The sequence below is a fragment of the Athene noctua genome, chromosome 14 (assembly GCF_965140245.1).
Source record: "Athene noctua chromosome 14, bAthNoc1.hap1.1, whole genome shotgun sequence".
NCBI lineage: Eukaryota > Metazoa > Chordata > Aves > Strigiformes > Strigidae > Athene > Athene noctua.
In genome coordinates, this window is record NC_134050.1 from 1,824,072 (window position 1) to 1,836,797 (window position 12,726).

At 38.4% G+C, this 12,726-nt stretch overlaps 1 protein-coding gene across 3 annotated transcripts in view; it reads left to right on the plus strand.

Annotated features, from left to right (window-relative positions):
• Positions 1–12,726, plus strand: part of PARVA (parvin alpha) — a 68,113-nt gene that overhangs the window by 47,446 nt on the left and 7,941 nt on the right. For all 3 annotated transcript variants that reach the window (XR_012634523.1, XM_074918047.1, XM_074918048.1), the window contains exons 6-12: positions 798–913; positions 6,335–6,393; positions 7,443–7,462; positions 8,830–8,891; positions 9,567–9,635; positions 11,244–11,345; positions 12,157–12,229. Coding sequence is in view for 2 of the 3 variants with exons in the window: in XM_074918047.1 (XP_074774148.1) it covers positions 798–913; positions 6,335–6,393; positions 7,443–7,462; positions 8,830–8,891; positions 9,567–9,635; positions 11,244–11,345; positions 12,157–12,229 (501 nt within the window). In the remaining variant the exon portion in view is untranslated. The remainder of the gene's footprint in view (positions 1–797; positions 914–6,334; positions 6,394–7,442; positions 7,463–8,829; positions 8,892–9,566; positions 9,636–11,243; positions 11,346–12,156; positions 12,230–12,726) is intronic.

Sequence of the window (12,726 nt, forward strand, 5' to 3'; positions counted from 1 at the left end):
TAGTGAATCTGATCCTGCTTTACCAATGAAGTAAGGTAGTAGTTATTGGTTAATTCAAGTACAAAAACCATTACTGTAGCTATCAAAGGTCATTTAGGAATACTTACTCTGGGGAAGACTCTAAATGCTAAAACAAAATAGAAGAATAAGAAAAGCAACAATAATTGGAAATTATTCATTTTCATGCCAATGGTTTGATATTTGATATGGGATTTCCTACAGTATGGCTTTTGATATCTTGTAAGTCATGTTAGTGTTAACTACCCATATGAAACCTGTTGTGAAAAAGGTTCAATAACAAGAACTATAACAACTTCATGAGGAATGTTTGAGTCATTGAGTTTAGTAAGTTACTGCTGAAGGCTTCTGCCAAAATAGGCTCGTTTATCATCCTGCAGACACTGTGACACTTAAAAATGAATAAGTGCATGTTATGAGTACAAAAATATCTTTCTGATAGTCCATAAATCCTTACTGAAATAAAGGGAATAGAGGAAAGGAGAATGCAGAGACAGCACTGCTATATATGAAATCTGGCTTTTGGATTATCTTGAGATTTTCATCTACATAAGCCCACGGCATCCAGACATGTTGCAAAAAGTAATGCTTTGGTGCTGACAAACATTGCTGACCTGTTGGGCAGGAGGAGGCCAGTAAAGGCAAGGGGCCTTAAAAGTGCCTTCTGGCTCCAGGTGGCGAGAGGAAAAAGGTCTCGTAATCCCTACCTCCTAAAACGTCAAAATATGTGCCCTAGTTACTTTGCAGTTTGTAACTTGTGCTTTTAATATCTATTTCAGCTGTTCATGCTAAAAGTCTCGTAGCAATACTTCATCTTCTGGTTGCATTATCACAGTATTTCCGAGCACCAATCAGACTCCCAGATCATGTGTCCATTCAGGTGGTGGTTGTGCAGGTAAGAGCGGTGTCAAACAGCTCTCGGCAGTGTTGTGAAATTGGCTGAGGGGTTTCTTGAAAAATACATCTAGAGTTTCTGTTTGGGCAGGCATGCATGCCTCTCTCTGGCTTACAAGAAACACACGTGCATCTTCCCTGCTGACAATGCTTCAACCAGAAAGAGGCAGAAGTGCTTTCCCAGATTGAGCTGTGGCTCAGAATATCTTATTTTGATTGTGAAGTGGCCAGACTCTGACATTAAAAATATATGAAGCATTATTATTGTTGGAATGTGTTTATCACCCAGTATGATCTCTAGAATTATTATTTTTCCCATTTTTGATGGTCTTCTTGCTTGTGTAGAGATTCAAATCATTCTTGGCACTGAATGATGAATTGTCACTGTTTATTACATTCAGATTCATGGTAGGTGACTAAATATTCTTTTTCAGCCTTGTGCATGCTAATTTAGTCTGATTACAGTGTTGGCTTTCTCATAAGCATGCAAAAAATAGCCCGTCAACTAAATCTTTTGTGTCAGTCAGTCTCCTTATTAGAGCCTCATCCATCCCAACTCTTCATGTGATTCTGTTGATCGTTTTTCTTTCAGTTGGATTTGTGCTTGCTCTATCTTATTTGGTCTCTTCCCCTTTAATCTGTTTTTCTTTCTCTCCAATTTACTTTGCCTTTACTTTTCACACTGTTAACTGTCTTTATTTATGTGTTTTAACTGGTGTTACTCTGAAGTATCTGGTGCAAAGAGCTATTGCTTCAGTTTTGTGTGACTGAAAATCTGTGGGGCAGATCTCCTTTTTCCAGCATTTGAATCAGACCGAGTTTTGTCATTTGTGGAGGAATCTGAAGGAGAGTCTCTGATAGATATATCACTGATGTCTGATAATGACTCATTGACTCTCAGATTCTGCTTCATGGCCTTCTCTACAGATGATGAAAGAGAGCCCCAGCAAATCTGCACTTACCTATCTAAGGGTTCAGAGGAACATAACTTTCAAGAACTTTCCTTTGGCTATTATAAATATATTAATGACACTGGTTTATCTCGAAGCTTAAGGAAACGGGAGTGCAGCAGTCAGAGCATCTTTAGGATGAGAAACTAAAGCAGAAAAAGAACACAGTCCTAAAATAGAGAACCAGATCTTGCATTCTGCTGTCACTCCATATGTCCAGACAAAATTCCTGTTGAAATCAATGGATGTAATTGTCCTCTCGTTTAATAGGCTAATGTAGTTCAACAGCAAATCCACTGAAATCTGTACAGATAAACCAATTTAAAAACAATAAGTAGTGGGAGAATCTGGCTCACTGCTCTGCCTCTTAGCTACGCAGCTGTAGCTCAGGCGCCAGTGAATTGCAGAGAAAGCAGTTGCACCAGAATAAAATCCAAGTAATGTTGTAGAAGATTTCATCCTCCAGACGCAGTCCTTGGTGAAAGTCAGTCAGTGGAACTCCGAGGCTATGCTGATTCTTATTAACAGAGGGTGGGGGCCAGTATTCTTAATGAGATATTTTTTTCATTTTTATTTTATGGTGGGTTGGGTTTTTATTTTTTAAATCTGTCTTTCCTGTGGGATTGGTTCTATATAATTCATCATGTACCCTTTGTTCTAATCAACAGTCAGCAGATCCTAGAGCCTAATTTAATGTTCAAACTTGCACGCCTCACGTTCTGAACCCTCATACATTCTGTAAAGTAAGGTCATGCCTAGGGAAGTTTAACAGACCATGTGGTAGGTGGTTTTAAATTCTAATCTGTACAGTTTGATAAAGAGAATAGTAAAGAGAGAGAAATAAAGGAGCAAAGGGCTTTTCTGAAGTCTTTAAGGAAGACTATCTTCATTCATTCATGATTTTGTTAGGTTAGAAACACATCAAATGTGAGGGTTACCCTGTTGGCTGCACGTAGTTTATTGAAATAGAAACAGAGATATTTCTGAAACAAAAAATGTGCTAATGCCCAACAGGTAATTAGCACAGTTCTTATGAAAACTTGTTTCCTTTGGCTGTTCTGTACAAAGCTGTTAGCAATGAGACTAATACGAAATCTGGGTTATAAGCTGATTTGGGGAAAAATGTGATAGTTGGACCTTTTGTAGCTGTTTTGTTATATTATTTTCCTTTCCTTCCATAATAATAGAATGACTAACTTTTAACAAAACTGAGGCTTTATGTGATCTTTTCTACTGAAACAAGTGAGAGCTTTTGTGGAGAACTGGATCTTGCCATCAGTTTGCCTCTTTTTAAAAACTATTTTTATCACCCACAAATGGTTAAATGACAGATCATTTGTGTGCAAGAGATGTAAGTCAGAGAGTATAAGGCTGCATGGGCAGAGCAGCCAGAATGGCTTCAGCATGTTCTGAGCGCTGCAACAGCAATTCCTGAGTGCATAAACTACTGTGAAGCCAAGCTAGGAAGTTAATGAGATTCGAAGAAGGTGTACATCACAGACTTAATTTGAGATCGTTGGTCCCGGTGCCTGGGAAGGGCTCGAATGGTTCCGAGCAGCATTGCCTCCAGGTTCCCAAGAAGTCTTCTTTGGAACCTGACAAATATATTTGTTCTTTCAAGCTCCAGAATAGTTCTGCATTTCGTTTTGGTGGGGCAGTTATAAAACATGATTCTCCAGATGAAATGGATAGCAAAAATACATAGATAAAACCCTTTCAAACAGTGGGAAGGTTTTCAGAGAGGGACTTTGGGTGGGAAATTAAGCAATTGGCCCTCAGTTACATAAAACTGCTGACATATAGCTGACACCAAGGGAGATGAAGAGGCAGCCCTTTCCATTTCCAGGTGTATTACCCAAATTTCAGATGTATTTTTTTGTTATAGGGGTAGTCACCAATTTAAAATGATCAGTGATTAGGAAGCTCTTCCATGGCTTTTAGTGGAGTCTTGTGCAGCTGTGAGGGAAGAAAATGCCAAGCCTGTCCGAGTCATCTTCTGTGGTCTCTGGAATGTGCACCCAGCTTTTCTCTTTAAGGGGGAATATTAATTCATGCTTTGTTTCTCAGTGACTTTCCAATAGTAGATGTTCATTTTTATCATTCGTTATTTCAGTTATAGCCACTGTTGTCTTTAAGGAACATCGCTGGACACTCTTTTGAGTCCTCAGTAGCACTTCTTTGTAATTTTTAGAAATATTGTGTCATTCTCTGTCTAGTACAAAACAAACTTCACAACAGGTGTCATCAGTGTTACGGTCAATTTTGAGGTAGAGAGTTTTTAAAGCACGAAAGATTTATGGGAAGCAGCCTTCACAGAGAAGGTGCTTAGACTAGTGTTTCGAAGGTCCATTCTGATTGTTGCCATTGAGACTTTTTCACCAGTCTCTTACAAATCAAGAGCATTGGAAAGTCTGTCTTGACATGTGCTGGTCAAGTAAGTGTCCAGCAGATGCGTGTTACATTTGGGCAGTGTGGAAATTCCGTTAATATTAGTGATCAGATGCCAGGTGCAAAACTGGGGATTGATGTCATATTTTTTTTTTCCCAACAGTAGGATTAAGGTGCAGAATTCTTATTTATATTAATTGCAGTGTATCAAAAAGGGAACTATATATTAGTACTGGAGAATGTTTTAGGCTATTTTTGCACATTTTCAGAGGGAGGGTAGAGTACAGGTAGAAGCCTTTTTCTTCTCCCATATCACCGGACTGGGCACTGAGAAGTAAAGTTCCCATTGCTGTGGTGCTCAACTCATCTAGCAGACAAGAGTAACGGGGCTTTTGCTCCAGAAGGTATCATTGGCATGTTAGAGTCATCACTGGGAGAAAATAAGCTTCCTTTCACCCTGCAGCAAAGGGAAAAATAAACAAAAATGCTAAACAGAGTAGAATTCTAACTTGACCTAGGATGAACTAGGTTGTTACTTCAAGTGCAAGTCTTGCACTGTTGCTGTCTGCACAAGCTGGAAATGAAGATAGCCCTAAATGATGTTTTTCTTCAGGTTTTCGAGGTATATGACGGAAGATGTCCCTGCAGCTTTCTGTGCCCCCTCTTTCAGCATGTAGCACAGTGGACTCCACTCTGTCTTTTTAACGTTCAGATGTCCTCCCTGAATGCATTTTTAATGGCGTGCAAGAGATTTAGTAAAAGAGTTTTAAAAAAATATAACAAAAAACCCCTGAAACTGTCCTGTAGCTAAAAGGACAGTTCAGGTTACTCCCAAGTGCCAGTCTGAAGTGACCCAGAGTGTGCTATGTATGGCTTGCTTGCAGAAAGTAAGTTTGGTCCTCATATGTTTTAGTTACGCAGTGTAGAAGTAATAGACTCAAGCCTGGCCAAATCCTCAGCACATGATACACCAGGGACTGCCTTGGGTAGGGATAAGCTCTCTTCTCTAGGGCAGGGAAGAACAGCAGACCCAGTCCACATGCCATAAAGGACTTTTCCAAAAGGTTATTCTCCTTTTCTCTTTTCCACATACAAGGCAAGTCTAGGACCAGCATAAAATTATTTTTCTCATTTCCTTTTATGACAGGGAGTGAAGAATCATAAATAATTGCCTAACGTCTAGACTTTACATGCAGTCGTCAGCATTTGCCTGACTTTTCTTTCTGTGCTGCAAAATTTTACTAATTCCAGTGAACAGAATTAACACAAAGAGAGGCAAAACATATGTGCGGTATTTACACCACCACCAGATGACTATGATCAGCATACTGGAAACAATGTCAAATTTTTAAACTCCTTCATTTTCCAACTGACTCAAATAGCAACCATTTGAGTTGGCTTCTGCCATTTTGTGTACAGCTTCTAGCCACAGGCCACTCACCACCATGTGCAAAGGGCTTCTCGCATCTGAAGCACATTGAGGTCAATGTGTATATTAACACCCAGATGACTAGGGTCTGGAGCAGGCTGTGAATGGATTATCCTCCATTTTGATTTTCCATCACAAGCAAATAGAGCTCTCTGTGTGGAGAGAAGTCAGAAGAGGGAAAAACTGAGGCAAAAAAAGAGAGTGTATGAACAGGACAGAAAGAACAGATAGCCTGGGGGCAAGATTTCTGCAAAAGAGAAGGATGGGCACCATCTGCCAAGCTGTTCCTTGAAATACAAGGTTTAATTCAACTCACCTAGCCATACCTCTACTAAAATACATACATACATGTTTGGGTGTTTCAAATGTCTTGCTGAATTGAGGCCTTTAAAAGAAAAGTGAATTAAGAACAATGGAGAAAGGAAAAGAAATACTTCTTCCTTCTACAGGTGGAGTTTCAAGTTTCTTGTTAATGTACAAAGGAGTTTTCTGAAATACTTGCAAGGGTGAAAGAGTGTATTACTGTGAGTTCATGCTAAAAAAGTTTTTATTTTGCAGGTTTCTTATCTAATTATGTTTGTGGATCACAAATTTTTACTCTGTACCCTAAGCATTAAACTTTACTGAGAAAAATGTCATTTTTTATTTTTTCCAGAAACGCGAAGGAATCCTCCAGTCTCGACAAATCCAAGAGGAAATAACTGGTAACACTGAGTATGTCAACACCACTTTTGCCAGCAGTTCAGTAATTGAACACAGATGCGTTTCAGAAATTCAAACATTTGCTGATATTTAGATTTTGGTATTGGGGTTCCAGGGAAGATGATGCATCAGCCAGTGACTCTGTTTTAGCCTTTTCAAGAGCTGCAAACATGCATCTAAAATTATAAAAGGGTGAGGAAATACAGAGCTGGGGAACTAGAAGCAGGAGACTAGGATAAAAGAGAAGACAGAGTGAAGATATACCAAATCTCTGTATTTATCTGCTACTGATTTATTTCTTTATTATATTTCTTATTGTTTTATTCAAAAGTCCTTCAAACAAACAAGAAAGATATGCCTCGTTCTTCTGTGTTGGTATTTATTTGATAGAGAACTAGATCCTTTCAAAAAGGAATGTGATAGGACTAATTTTAGATGTTTGGACTTTGGGGATGTAAAATGACAGTAGCAAGCCTTGCATGTGTCATCTCACCAGTTTATAACAGAAAAGTTATTCCAAACCAACAGAAAACAATAGTAGAATATCCTGGTTTCTAATAGAATGGAAAGAAGCTGGACTATTGATTTATTAATCTTTGGATTAGTTTACATGTAATAGTTATATGAGGGATTAGCTGGAGCTAAATACTGCAGTCATTAATAACCCAGTCCAAGCATTGTTTTGGCTGAAATTGTATTGTAGTTGGTGTGGTAAAAGCATCTTTAAAACAAAGGGAAAAGTTTTCACAAAATCAATATGAAAAAGCCTTCTTCACTCAGGCAAGGTGTGTTGATTTGGTTCAATAGTAGAAAATCGGAGATCTGTCCTGCCATGAGACTTTAATGCAGCCAGGAGATGCTATACTGCTGGACTCCAGACTAATCCAGATTCTCAGCTGGAGTAACTTGATGAAGGTTTTCTTAATTCCATGGATCTACTCCAGTTTTCACCAAGCTGAAGATGGCCATGTATGCTCTTTTCTTTTGCAGCACAGTGTCTGCAAGTGAATTATACCTAACTGTGTTTTGTTCTTTTTGTTGTTTTGTTTTTTCTTTCATAGGGCATTATCAGGAAGGCATGGTAAGTTCATTTGATTATTATCTTTTTCTTGAGGCAGCCAAAGTATACATTAGTTCTGCAGTGGGTGGGCACTTTGATCCAGCTGCAAGGAAGCAGATGATTTCAAGTTGCCCTGGAAAATACATAAATATATGCACCACAGGCTGTTGTGGCAGTTAACAAAAGGAAAAAAGCATTAAAATCAGTCTGACCATCTTTAAAACACATTTCATTGCTTTCTAGTACGTGGTAATTTGAAGGTGCTTTGTGTTTTAGCCTCCAGAACATTACTGTAATAGTATTAATGGTCATAAGTTCCCAGCATAATATGAAGTGATGTCTTGTCTTATAAACCAGCTGGTGAACTTGTTGGCAATCTTGCATACATTACCTACTTACACTTCATGACTTTGAGTCATTGTTCAGCAGGCTAAATACCATGCAATTTCCTGTGCCTTGTATGTCTTACTGCTAGTACTTAGACTGGCCAAATGCCTGGCCAACAGAAAACACTCATCTGAGGAGTTTAGGTGGAGTCCCACCAAGAACTTAGCATTTGCTCCTTGTCTTGTTTCAATGGCTGTCTTAGAGCTGATGTGAAAGGCTTCGTGCACGACGTCGTTTCCCAGTGACATCCCTGAGCAGTCTTGCTCTGTAGAAAGTCTGCCTTCTACAAATGCCTTTGGATCTACTCCAGCATTTTGTTATTGAGGAATATGAATGTAGCTTTTTGTGGAGTCATTTGCTATCATTCAAACGATAGTCAGGGTGAAAATTGCTCAGAAAAGTCTCTGGTGCCTTCTTATATTTAGTTTTTTCTGTTTTCTTCAGAAGGTGACTACAGTAGCGCTCCAGTCATGCTACCCTAGGTTGCCTGTCCTCCTGATAATGTCTTAAATTGCGTATCAGAATGGCCCAGAAACATCTATACGAAGTATTACATTGCAGCTATGTAATCATAAGCTTGCTTGAGGTGGTTAATAATATAGCACACCACAGTGCAGTCAGTGGCCCATGGGGAAAATCCTCCTCTATAGATGTAGTGATTCCAGATGTAAACTCCTGTTGTTCTGCACAAAATGATTTGGTTACTTAGCTCCCTGTATCTGGCTGTTTAAAGTTTTATACGTAAAGATACCGTTCTTTGTTCATCTTTGAGAAGCAGAGTTATGTAATACAAATCCTACTTGAAAATGATGCTTTTTGTAAATAATAGAGAATAAGTTACTAGCACCTTACAACAAGAGAGCAGTATGCAAAACACATGGTACTACACTGAAACCTTTTGCTGACTGTGTTGTCTCAGACAAGTATGTGCCCCAGTAAGTATTTATTCTGCATTTGGACAACTGCTGCTCAGCGTATTAACATCTCTGAATCTTTTTCAGAAAGAGATGCATTTGACACTTTATTTGACCATGCTCCAGACAAGCTCAATGTAGTGAAAAAGGTTGGGAAGTTTTTATTTTTAAAATATATAATGTGTGCATGTGCATGCTTGTGTGTATCTGATTGTACCTATGTAGTGAGTGTGCGTGTATATAATATATAATTGGCATAGTTCACATACATTAAATGCAGTTAAGCTTTATACTTAAACAAATACACAAATTCATGATTATAATGTTACTTTTCATTAATATTTAGCAGCATGAACCTAACTTTGGAACACAGAACAACATGTAGTTATCAAAGTTTCCATCAAACAGAAGTTCTCACAAAGTGCGTGTTGAGTAGAACCCAACTGGTAGATTGTGTGTACTGATGCCAGAGAGGTATCCAGTTTACAACTGCCAGGGGTCTGACCTAGAGGATTTTGGCTGCTGCCAGATTTGAGTGGAGTCCAATTACCCACTTCCCTATAGCCTGCTACAAGGGGTTTTTTTAAAGAATTACTATGTTTTGACAGTGTATTTTTACTTATATACATCGCATTAATTTTATTTCTGTTCATTCTTGAGGAATTTTTTTTTTTTTTGTAATGTCACATCTCCGTTTTAAAACTTAAAAATTGTGTTGTAGTCTCTTCACTCACGCAGATGCTCTTCTGAGGGGAGTTCATGCTGCATGCGTTGAGCTGCTGCCCTACTGAATAGGCCTTCACTACATTGTTTTCATATTTCAGACTCTCATCACTTTTGTGAACAAGCATCTGAATAAATTGAATTTGGAGGTCACTGAACTGGAGACCCAGGTAGGATTTTACAGCCTTTCTTAAAGGGGAGAGATGGTTGCACTATGTTATGCACTATGCCCCCAACTTTATTCAGAAATTTCACTGAATTATTATTGATTGAGCTCTAAGATGTTATTTCAGTGGGAGACCCTTAAATTCTAAGTATATTTGTACGAAGAAGACCCTCACCAATTAAGCAAAGAAATCATGAGAGCAGCTAAATTTCTCTCAAACAGTTTTGTACTGCTATTAGCATAAAAATTAATTAACAGATGCTACCTCTTGGGTGCTGCCAAGTGCTGTAAGCAAAACCTGTGCTTGTTTTGGTCAGGAAAGAACTCTGTCCGCTTGGTTTGATCCCGTGTCAAGCTGAACAGTTGTTTCCTGCCTACCTTTACAGAAGCACGCAATCGCCTGGGATTACAATGACTCTATTCAGGGAGATATGCTCTTGAGAGTAAAGCTAGTCAAGTGTATAGGCAGCTGTACAGTTGGGCTGCAGGCTTGATTGCACCACAGAAATAGCGTGGTACATGGTCTTCTTTCTTGTTCTCAGCTGCTAAATTGGCTGAAAAGAAGCTAAAAGGAAAGCTTAATCCTACTGTATTAATACCTCCCCATGTGAACAATTGCAGCAGTTATCATAAGAAAATTACAAGGACAGGCAGGAAGGATGATCCGCACTACCAAAAAACCCCAGGTGTCTTCAGGATGGGCTTTAGTTTATGTCTTGATTCATGTTATTAAGAATCTCTGGTTTATTTAAATAGCTATCAGTCTGACAGAGAGATTGAGGTGGAAATATGTGTAAGGGTTTTTAGAAAGCTGTTCCCTGTGCTTGCTTATTGCATTGTTTACTTTTGGAAAAAAATGTATTACTCAAATATACCTAGAAACCCCTTAAGCATTTGTCCAAACCAGTATTCCCTAGGATGAGAGACTGTATTTCGATCAGCTGAAAGAAAATTACCTATCTCAGGGAGGTGATGGGTTGCTTCAGGTAACTCAATTTGATTGTGAGAATATCTCAGTGCACTGACAGACCTGATGCCACAGGGGTAAGAGTGAGAGGCCTTTAACAAAATCTTATGGATGTTGCTATTATTTTAGCTGGAAATGAACATATATCAATTAGATATCTTCCATCTGTGATTACATACACTTAAAATTAAATTGACACAGACTTGCAGAACATGAATGAAGATGACTCTTTGTTCCTTTATTTCCTCCAGTGTAGTGAATTTCAGTGCAGTCATGAGATTGCACCTTGATTCTGCTTTTCTCTGCTCGGGGAATGCATGCCCTTTGAGAGCTTGAAAGGTGGCTGTTCCCATCCCCCACAGCCAGCAGAGTAGAAAGCGAAGGCATAGATCAAAGCCACTGACCACCTCCCTTGCCAGGAACTTTATTCTGCATATATATTCTAGCATTAGTTCAGCTTTGGAGAAGGCATAACAGAACATACTAAATAAAAGGAATCAAAGAAGTGAGATGAGATCTTATACTTGCAATTTAAAATATTTGTAGCTTGTTGACAGTTCTTCATTAGACAATATACATCTTGTTCATTAAGCAAAGCAATGAATGACTCTTCGGCAAGTGCACTGAGAAATGTCTTTTTTACAGTTTGCAGATGGTGTGTACTTAGTCCTGCTAATGGGTCTCCTAGAAGGCTATTTTGTTCCTCTGCACAGCTTTTTCTTGACTCCTGATAGTTTTGAACAAAAGGTAATTAGATTTCATTTTTCTATTAAAACCACATAAACATATAAACATGTCTATTAGTACCAGGGTGACACGAACTTTTCCATGTAAGTTTGATGTAAATAGCTGAAATCAAGAGAGGACTGCACTGGTAACCATTTCCAAGCATTTTTAAGATCTCTGTATTAATGCTTATCTGGAATAAAAGTGAAAATTACATTAATGATAGGGTGGTTAGCAAGTATTAACTGATTGTGGCAGCCATTGTGTGATGCTGTCATTGAATCAGACTTACTGTTCATTAAGTGTATAAAGAATTATACACATGATTTGATGACAGAACTGATTTTTTTTTTTTTTTTAATGTCCAAAATCCGAGAGTTTACCATTTGAAAGGTTTCATGGTTTTGGAAGCATAAAGACATATATGTACAATGCAGCATTTTAAGACCAACCATTACCTCAGTGTCTGTTGCTATCCAGGTGATTCAGATTCTATTCAAAGAGCTCTTCATGGGCCATCATGTTCCAATTTTTAAACTTGTGGGAGGTGGGCTGTTCTTATTTGTAAGTTATTTTTCTGTGGGTGTTAATTAATTCACTTGTTATTTTTCGATTACTTTTGTCTTTCTGAAACCATCATCACCACCCAGAAAAAAAAACCCACAATGGATTGTCTAGATTCCATGGACCAGATCTGCAGTTGCTATATGGAGCCCTGACTATTTTTTCCCTCTGAGCATCTGGGTCTGCAGCTTTAAATACATCTTGTTTTGACCATTTATACTACACTGTATATAGTTCACAACAATGACTACCTTTATTATATTACTAGGTCCTCAATGTATCCTTTGCATTTGAGCTAATGCAGGATGGTGGATTGGAAAAACCAAAGCCAAGACCAGAAGGTATCTACTCTATTTTTTTTGTATCTCCTTAAAAATTTGTGTTGCATCCAGACTTTATCTCATGGGATTATTGTGCAGCTAAATGAAGGTTAAAATGTTAATCCAAGAGCAAAAGGCAGGATACATTTTGAAGTGCTCAGGTAACTCTGTTTTACATGTCTGATAGATGCCAAATGTTGTAAGTCTTCTTTCTTGAAGGGCTGGGGTAAGGTTTGTGTGACCAGACATATGCAGTAATACTCAGATATTCACCAAAAGGAAAAAAATACAATTGTGAATGGTGTCACTGGCAGATATGAGGTACTCCAATTGCTCCATTGTCCCCCATCCCACATCTTCTTACTAATCCTCAAGTATTCCGGTGTAATTTACAAGATTTTCACAAAAGAGGTAGATGATGTGGAAGAAGAATTTCAGATGTTCACATAACTGCCTTTGAATGCAGGACCTAATCATGCATATTTAAATTAGATTGGGAGCTGAAGACTGAAAGCAAA